Source organism: Sphaerodactylus townsendi, linkage group LG15, assembly GCF_021028975.2.
Source record: "Sphaerodactylus townsendi isolate TG3544 linkage group LG15, MPM_Stown_v2.3, whole genome shotgun sequence".
Classification (NCBI taxonomy): Eukaryota; Metazoa; Chordata; class Lepidosauria; order Squamata; family Sphaerodactylidae; genus Sphaerodactylus; species Sphaerodactylus townsendi.
The window spans coordinates 1143916-1153667 of NC_059439.1; the positions used below are offsets into that span (position 1 = coordinate 1143916).

At 47.7% G+C, this 9752-nt stretch overlaps 1 protein-coding gene across 1 annotated transcript in view; it reads left to right on the plus strand.

The window, feature by feature from the left end:
• Positions 1–2606, plus strand: part of GJC1 (gap junction protein gamma 1) — a 32670-nt gene extending 30064 nt beyond the window's left edge. Inside the window, 5 exon segments of the mRNA XM_048516390.1 lie at positions 1016–1193; positions 1195–1330; positions 1333–1706; positions 1708–2100; positions 2103–2606. Coding sequence (XP_048372347.1) covers positions 1035–1193; positions 1195–1330; positions 1333–1706; positions 1708–2100; positions 2103–2240 — 1200 coding nt within the window. The 5' untranslated portion in view covers positions 1016–1034 and the 3' untranslated portion in view covers positions 2241–2606.
• The last annotated feature ends 7146 nt before the right edge of the window (positions 2607–9752 follow it).

A 9752-nucleotide genomic window follows, 5' to 3' on the forward strand; every position in this document is an offset into this window, starting at 1 on the left:
ATGAAGATAAAAAAGAGGTTGTGAGAATGATGATGTCAGATAAGAACATAAGAACGAGCCAGCTGGACTGTGACCTCAGAGTCCATCTAGTCCAGCTCTCTGCTACTCGCAGTGGCCCGACCAGGTGCCTTGGGGAGCTCACCTGCAGGAGGTGAAAGCAAGGGCCTTCTGCTGCTGCTCCCGAGCACCTGGTCAGCTAAGGCATTTGCAATCTCAGATCAAAGAGGATCTGGGAGATTGGGAGCCATTACAGACTCGACTTCTCTCCATAAATCTGTCCAAGCTCCTTAAAGTTTTTTCTATCCAGGTGAGTGGCCATCACCACCTCCTGTGGCAGCATATTCCAAACACCAATCACACGTTGCGTGAAGAAGTGTTTCAAACTACCAGTTGCATATATGTGCAGATAAGTAATTACTGGGAGAAACAGCACAAAACACAAAAAAGATTAAATTCTGTTTCCCCGTGTTGTGACCTTATTGTTAACCTCAAAGAGCATTAGTGGTATTAACTTGGGAGGGGGGAAGACTCACAGTAAATCCTGTTCACGGTTCTTCTACATCATGTGTGTGCATTGATAACATTTAAAAACATTTAAAAAACCCAGAGTTATTGTTTTTCCCTGATAATGAAAGAACGTGAGTTTCAGAAGCCGGTGGGCATCTGTGATATCCCTTCTAATTGTGGACAAGATGACAAAGAGCCTTAGATGGTTTGGATTAGTCCTTGATTTTTTAATGGGACAGTAATGTTTCATCATCCCCCCCCCCCCCGTATATATGCTGTGGAACTTCAGAAAATGGGCAGAATTCAAGCATTCAAGCATCCCTGTTTCAGAGAAGATCAGCGTAACAAATGGTAGCAAGAAGGTATCGAGGCTTTTCCCAAGCACAAATAAAGCTTCCGGTGTCTTAAAAGCCTGCAAGGAGGGGAGCAATTGATCGGTATTAGTGTCATTTTTGTCAAGGTATTAAAAGACCTTTTGTTCTCTCCCTTGCCTCTCTCTGGACTTTAGGTTATAGTTGCTGACCACCATGAGCTGGAGTTTCTTGACACGGCTACTAGAGGAAATCCACAACCACTCCACATTCGTTGGGAAGATCTGGCTGACCGTCCTGATTGTCTTCCGCATCGTGCTCACCGCTGTGGGAGGAGAATCCATCTACTACGACGAGCAGAGCAAGTTTGTGTGCAACTAATCGAAAGCAGCCAGGGTGCGAGAATGTTTGCTACGACGCATTTGCCCCGCTCTCGCACGTGCGGTTCTGGGTCTTCCAGATCATCCTGGTCTCCACGCCCTCGGTGATGTACCTGGGCTACGCCATTCACAAATTGCCCGGATGGACCCGGAGAGGAAGATCCGAGCAAGTTCTCTTCCCACGCGCTACCGGACCAGGTGGTAGCACCGGGCTTAGAAGAGTAGCGGAGGGACTAATTCTCATCAATGGCAGCACCTACCGATGATACCCGAGATTGAGCTGAGAGCGAGAGGGAGAATAAGGAAACCCTACCGGGTTAAAAGCTCGCTAACGCACGGCAGGCGGCAGATTCGGGAAGACGGGCTCATGAAGATTTACATATTGCAACTCCTGAGCAGGACTATGTTTGAAATCGGCTTCCTCGTGGGGCAGTACTTCCTCTTCGGGTTTGAAGTCAGCCCCAAGTTCATTTGTACGAGGCAGCCGTGTCCGCACAAGATAGACTGCTCTACTTCAAGCTGCTTCATCGAAAACCATCTTCCTTGCTCATCATGTAACGGCGCGGAGCTGTTTATGTTTCCTTCTGGAACGCCTGGGAAATGGGCTTCACTTGGGTTTTGGGGACCATCCAGACACGCTGGAACAATAAACGGAAGGGAGTTAAAGTTACTCGGGAACCTACAGTTACCCGTTTACTTGGAATACACCCTCTGCCCCTCCGGGCTACAACATTGCAGTGAAACCAGACCAGATCCAGTACACAGAGCTGTCGAATGCCAAAATGGCCTACAAACAGAACAAGGCCAACATTGCACAAGAACGGCAGTATGGTAGCAATGAAGAAAACTATTCCCAATCTGGAGAAACCTCCAGTTTAGAAATAAAGTCAGCTCAGGAACGCTTCTGGACCTCGCTTATCCAGGCTCTACACATAACCAAAACAACCCCCTCCCACTCCAAGGAGAAGAGGCCCAAAGCCAGCGCCTCAACAAGAGCAGTGGGAGTAGCCGGTCAGGGAGGGGAAAAACCGCCTCGATTTGATTTACCGGGACTCTTCGACGGAATGATTCGGTCTTTTACCCCCGTAGTTTATGGTTACTCACAGACTTGTCCTGTAAGGACTTCGGTTAAATAAATATTTGGTTTTGTTTAACTTCAGGGATAACTTTGGCTGCCAATCCAGGGTGCTGGGTGAGAAGAGCAGCTCCGCTCCCGTCCTGACGTTTCTAGGACATTTATACTTGTTTCTTCCAGAGAAGACCCCGGGTTTATTTTTTAAAAATGGTTTACACTGTATGTACAGAGTTGTGGTACATTTTATTATGCACAATTTTTGTATTTGTACATTGGAACTCTCCAGTTACACTTTTTTATATTAAAAACAAGCATAAGAGGTGACTTCGGGAATGTTGGTTAAATGTTTTTCTTCTGGTTTGAACACTTATCAGAGATAGTTCTTATCTTTAGAGTTTTCTTGAAAAACACACCCTCATTCGGTATGATTTGACCTGGTCCTGCCGGGTGCTTTCCTGTGGCTGCCTCATTCTCCAGGCTGGTTTTGTCGTCGCTATGAAAGCAGAGGCCTTTGCAGTACCCACACAACACCTGCACCTATGGTGAAGTGAATTCCCACCCTCCTGTGGCCACCTTGCCACAGTTCCCCATTCCTTTCCATGCAGCCTCGAGACAAACCCTCTTGTAGGTTTGCAACTGAAAAGGCTGGAGGTTTTGTTTAATTGACACCTGAGGATTTAGGTTTACATAGATTCAGGAGGAATTTTGGTACTTCCAGATGTTGGTCATTCTGCCAGCATCGCCAACAATATCCTGGCAGGGGCTGATGGGAATTGTAGTCCATAACATCTGGAGTGCCAAAGGTTCGCCACCACTGCCATAGATCATGGAAATAGATTATTACAGTGTTACTGCGTCTTAACACAGTAGCAGTTGCTGATGGACGCAGTGAAAGGCTAACAGAATGAAAACGTGCCAATGGGGGGGTAGAAACCTTTCAAAATGCCCTTCCCGTTCGAGACGCTCGGACTGCCTGCTTTCAAAAAAGATCCCAGTGTGTCATGTTAAGGAAGACTGGAGCAAAGCCCTCGGAGAACCGTGGAAAGCGGTCAGTGTTGTGTGGGTTGTGGGGAAAAAAAGAGGGTTCCAATTTGAAAACGCGCCTGGCTCTTTTCCTCCCCCGGGTCCTGGTATTTGTTTGTTTGGCTGGTTGACTCTTTGTTTTTCTTTCATTTCGTTTCTGTCGTTTTAGACAAGTGGGGGGGGGGGATTTGCAGGATTTTGCCATGATTATTTTAGCATGAGAACAAAACGAACTCTCAGAAAATGTCCCGACTGACTGCCGTTTTGTTTTAATGTTTTCTTTGCTGATGCATAAATAGAAACGAATGCATCGTCTCCCCTCTCAAAAATCACTTTTCTGCTGTTTTAGAACAATGTGAACTTTGAGGGGTGGCCGTGGAATTGGCCTGTCTTGTGTTGCTGGAGGACAGAGTCAAACTTTGGCATTTCACTTAGATTTATAATGAGACAACAAAGAACTCGGAGCTTGCTGCCTTCTTGGCATGGAATGCGAACGGCGCAGTGAGAGCTAGATGTAGTGCATCGTCTTGTTCGGACAAATATTTATGACGGATTCTGGCCTGATCCCATCCGTCACCCAGCCCGGACCCCCGCCCTCTGCAATGGGATGAGGCTCTGTTGCTCAGGATGGTTTTATGATTTCTTCTAAGTTATAGAAGTCAGGCTGCCGAAGCTGAAATTCCTGCTTTATTTTGTTTATTCCAGGGCGTCCAACAGCTTGCTATGATTTTAAAAAAAGTGTCTCAGGGCTGCTCTGGTAAATAAAATGGAAACATAAAACCAGGACCTATATAATTTTCAGTGAAATGAATCGTACTCCAGAATTCCAAATCCAGTCTCCTGAAACGAACATTTTGGGACTACCTTCTTGAAGCCTAGAAAATAAGGTCCCCACCCTCCAGGTAGTGGCTGATCTCCTGAGACTACAAGGTAGCAAAGACCTGGATAAAATAGCTGATTTTTTCACCCAAATTTGAGAATTTTTTCACCCAAATCCTTCCTTATGAGGAGAGGCTACAGCGTTTGGGACTCTTTAGTTTGGAGAGGAGACGTCTGAGGGGCGATATGATTGAAGTCTGTAAAATTATGCCTGGAGTAGAAAATGTGGACAGAGAGAAATTTTTCTCTCTTTCTCACAATACTAGAACCAGGGGACATTCATTGAAAATGCTGGGGGGAAGAATTAGGACTAATAAAAGGAAACACAGTCAGTCTGTGAAAAAGGCAAACTCTATGCTGGGGATCATTAGGAAAGGAATTGATAATAAAACTGCAAAGATTGTCATGCCGTTATATAAAGCAGTGGTGCGACCACACTTGGAGTACTGTGTCCAGTTCTGGTCGCTGCATCTCAAAAAGGATATTGAGGAGATAGAAAAAGTGCAGAGAAGGGCAACAAGGATGATTGAGGGACTGGAGCACCTTCCCTATGAGGAGAGGCTGCAGCGTTTGGCACTCTAGTTTGGAGAGGAGACGACTGAGGGGGGATATGATTGAAGTCTATGAAATGATGCATGGGGTAGAAAATGTGGACAGAGAGAAATTTTTCTCTCTTTCTCACAATACTAGAACCAGGGGGTATTCGTTGAAAATGCTGGGGGGAAGAATTAGGACTAATAAAAGGAAACACTTCTTCACGCAACGTGTGGTCAGTGTTTGGAATATGCTGCCACAGGAGGTGGTGACGGCCACTAACCTGGATAGCTTTAAAAGGAGCTTGGACAGATTTATGGAGGAGAAGTTGATTTATGGCTACCAATCTTGATCCTCCTTGATCTCAGATTGCAAATGCCTTAGCAGACCAGGTGCTCAGGAGCAGCAGCAGCAGCAGAAGGCCATTGCTTTCACATCCTGCATGTGAGCTCCCAAAGGCACCTGGTGGGCCACTGCGAGTAGCAGAATGCTGGACTAGATGGACTCTGGTCTGATCCAACAGGCTAGTTCTTATGTTCTTATGAGAAGAAAAATAGCAATAAGATATTCTTCTTCCTTTTCATTTCCGTGTTCAGAGTTCCAGCCTGTAATGTTGCTCTTTGGTTTCCAAAAATCAGGATTCCCACATCATACCTTAATGTGGCATTCAAGGTAGAAACTAATGAGACACAGGAGTCACTTTTCGTAGCAAAAAAACTCACAGGAAGAGAGCCTGTCGCACCCCTGCATGAGTTGCTTCTCTGGGCTTGCTTCCTGAGGCAGGCCGAGATCAATCACTAATTGCAGGCATACAAAAGGTTTTCCCTCCGTGCAATAAAAATTCTAGAATGATCCAATCACAACCAATTGGTTGGGGTGGCAGAACTAAACCTACTCCTAGTGGAGTTTGCTGGGAAGGTGACAGGTCGTGAATTGTTTAGGGGTGCAGCAGGCACCCTCCTTTTGGGGAAAGCAGCATCTCAAGTGATTTGCTTCTCAGGGGACTCTAGCATATGGTGCTGGGCTAGAGTGTTGGGTTTGGCTGAAAATGCAAAACCCACCCATATGGAAATGCGAAACCATTTTGCTCACTGGCAGCTGTGGTGATTTTATGGAGCGTTTCACATCTAGAAGAGGCCATATTTCTCACACATACAATGTTTTGTCATCACAGACAAGCAGTTCTTCAGAAACCTGTTTTAAATATTGTTCCTTTATATTACTATGGAGCAGCAGTGGCGTAGGAGGTTAAGAGCTCGTGTATATAATCTGGAGGAACCGGGTTTGATTCCCAGCTCTGCCGCCTGAGCTGCGGAGGCTTATCTGGGGAATTCAGATTAGCCTGTACACTCCCACACACGCCAGCTGGGTGACCTTGGGCTAGTCACGGTTCTTCGGAGCTCTCTCAGCCCCACCTACCTCACAAGGTGTTTGTTGTGAGGGGGGAAGGGCAAGGAGATTGTCAGCCCCTTTGAGTCTCCCTACAGGAGAGAAAGGGGGGATATAAATCCAAACTCCTCCTCTTCTTCTTCCTCCTCCTCTTCTATGTGAAATTGTCTTAATGCGTCTTATCTGGCCTGATTTACACTCCTGTGAGACAGGTCTGTGAACAGACTCGATGCTTTTGGCATGCACTCTGGAACATTCTTTTTACCATTGGTGTTTTCTGTCTACTGCAGGGGTCTGCAACCTGCGGCTCTCCAGATGTTCACGGACTACAAATCCCATCAGCATCTGCCAGCATGGCCCCTACTGGATTTGGGCATCCTGATAACAGATTTAGAAGAGATCAGACACACGCTCTGGAAATAGAAAGATTTGGGAATGAATCCCCCCGCCCTCTTTGCCCACCCCGAAGTGAAGCACTGTCTTTGGAATTTCTCACTGCGCAAAAGAGTGGATACAGCAACAAATGTCTGTGGGTGCTGTGTGGTTTCCGGGCTGTCTGGCCGTGTTCTAGCAGCATTCTCACCTGACGTTTCACCTGCATTCAGATCCTCTGAAGATGCCAGCCACAGATGCAGGTGAACGTCAGGAGAGAATGCTGCTAGAACACGGCCATGCAGCCCGGAAACCACACAGCACCCCAGTGATTCCGGCCGTGAAAGCCTTCGACAATACATTAGACATCTGCGGCTTCTTCAATCCCACGATTTATTTTATTTATGTTATTAACGGTGCACCGTTCTCACAGGGACTCATGGTGGATTATGCATTGTGAGTCAGTACAGTCCCTCGTCTGGTACCTTGCACAGTATTAATGTAAACATGGGGGAAATAGCATCAACTCTTGAGAAGCTACAGAGGCTAGAGAGGCAGTGAAATAGCAGATGCCTCACCATATTCTGTTCCAGGATTTCTCCCAGTCACGGCTGCTCCTAAACCTCCCATCCCACAGTCGACACAGAGGAGCCAAATAAGAGCCTCGGGGAAGAGTTGTGTTGCGCTCAGATCAGCAAGTATTGTCCTGTGTCAGTGCCGCCCCTGGTTTCCAGTTAAGTGGCCGCTGGAGCTCTCTCTCCAGTGGCTGGAGCGCCTTCCTCCCCTTGGTGCATGTAGTGCTTGTGCTCCCGCTATGCGCTCCAGGCAGAGCCATGGGTCAAGAGTCCTTTGGCTTGTGCTACCCTTTTAAAACTCTGAATCTAGACCTATTTGTGGGAGAGACAGGGTGGATGGAACAGCATCCTATCATCAGTCAGTTCAAAGAATCAAAAACAGATTCAATCCTTTTGAGCCTGCTAGCCAGGTAGAGTTTTCAGGTCCAGCTTAAGAACATAAGAACGAGCCAGCTGGATCAGACCAGAGTCCATCTAGTCAAGCACTCTGCTACTCGCAGTGGCCCACCAGGTGCCTTTGGGAGCTCACGTGCAGGAGGTGAAAGCAATGGCCTTCTGCTGCTGCTGCTGCTCCTGAGCACCTGGTCTGCTAAGGCATTTGCAATCTCAGATCAAGGAGGATCAAGATTGGTAGCCAGAGATCGACTTCTCCTCCATAAATCTGTCCAAGCCCCTTTTAAAGCTATCCAGGTTAGTGGCCATCACCACCCCCTCCTGTGGCAGCATATTCCAAACACCAATCACACGTTGCGTGAAGAAGTGTTTCCTTTTATTAGTCCTAATTCTTCCCCCCAGCATTTTCAATGGATGCCCCCCGGTTCTAGTATTGTGAGAAAGAGAGAAAAATGTCTCTCTGTCCACATTTTCTACCCCATGCATCATTTTATAGACTTCAATCATATCACCCCCCAGACGTCTCCTCTCCAAACTAAAGAGTCCCAAACGCTGCAGCCTCTCCTCATAAGGAAGGTGCTCCAATCCTTCAATCATCTTTGGAGGAAAAGCATCCTCCAATCCTTCAATCATCCTTGTTGCCCTTCTCTGCATTTTTTCTATCTTTTTTTTTTTTGCAAACTACCTGGAGATTGGGGGGTGGGGGTGGGGTGTAGATCCTGAGGAGGGTGAGTTTCAGGAAGGGGAGGGGCTTGAATGGGATATAACGCCATAGAGCCCAACTTCCGAGGTTGCCCTTTGCCCCAGGTGAACTGATCTCTTGTCTGTCGAGATCAGCTGTAATCCCAGGAGAGGTCCAACTACCCCCTGGAGGTTGGTCGACCCACAGCCACGTTTCATTGGGCGTCAGCCGCCCTTTAAGTGCCAACCAACCCCAAGCCTGCCTGTGGGAGAGAAGGGAAGTAGGTGTGGAGCCGTAACTCTTCTGGAAGGCCAGAACTGTGCCCAGGAGAATTCTGGAGCCTGAATGCGCCACCCCTCCTCCTGCCACCCTTGGCACGGTCTTGCTCCTTCTGGCCTTCGAAGCTCTGCACCCATCTCACTGCAGGCACGTGCTTTTCCGTTCCTTTTAGTTCTGCAGCTGTGGGCCGGGAGGCTCCTCTGAGCTTTTCCGTTCTCGTCTCGTCTCCAAGAGTGTCTTGTGCAATTCCAAAGCCCGGGCTCAGCGTGAGAAGCAGGAGCTGAAGGGGACACGGGTGACAGTGATTGCGTTAATAAGGAAGCTCGACGGACACCTCAGGGGAGTTCCAGGAAAGCCCGTCCGCTCTGGCTAAAGAGAGGTTGGCGGAAATGGTTCAGAAGGTCACGGCCGTTTGTAATACAGAGAACAGCGGCACTTTTGGGACATGTCCGGAAACCAGCAGTTATGGCAGACACCTATTCTTCAGAATTCATGAGATCACAAATATGCCTCATGCCCCCTAGGCTCTGAAAGTTTCAGAGTGATGTTTAATTTGTATGTGCACATGCCAAGTGTGTCACGGATGATTCAGACGTACGGGTGGATGAATAATTGGTCGAGAGCACCGTTTCTTAAACTGTTGTCATTTCTTCTTCCAGGAGCAGCAATGGCGTAGGAGGTTAAGAGCTTGTGTATCTAATCTGGAGGAACCGGGTTTGATTCCCAGCTCTGCCGCCTGAGCTGTGGAGGCTTATCTGGGGAATTCAGATTAGCCTGTGCACTCCCACGCACGCCAGCTGGGTGACCTTGGGCTAGTCACAGCTTCTCGGAGCTCTCTCAGCCCCACCTACCTCACAGGGTGTTTGTTGTGAGGGGGGAAGAGCAAGGAGATTGTCAGCCCCTTTGAGTCTCCTGCAGGAGAGAAAGGGGGATATAAATCCAAACTCCTCCTCCTCTTCTTCCTCTTCCTCCTCCTCCTCTTCTTCTTCTTCTTCTTCTTCCTCGGTTACTTTTGAGGGTGGGTCACACGACCCTCCCTGTCAAATCCTGCTTGAACTTCCAAGTTTTGAATTTTCCTGTCCACAGCAGGGCTGACTCGCATTTGACACTGACTCGCATTTGACATTTATTTCAACAGATTTGAGTGTGTTAAGGAAGTCTGGGAAGAAAAGTCAGGGAACACGCGCAGAAAACAACTTGTCACCCCAGAGAATGAAGGGTTAATGCAGCTGACTCCATGTGTCTCTCTTCTATGTTGATGGTGATGGAAAACGCTGTCAAGATGTCGCTGCAGTAAGCGCATAGCAGGTTTTCAAGGCAAGAGACACACAGAAGTAGTTTGGTGTTGCCAAC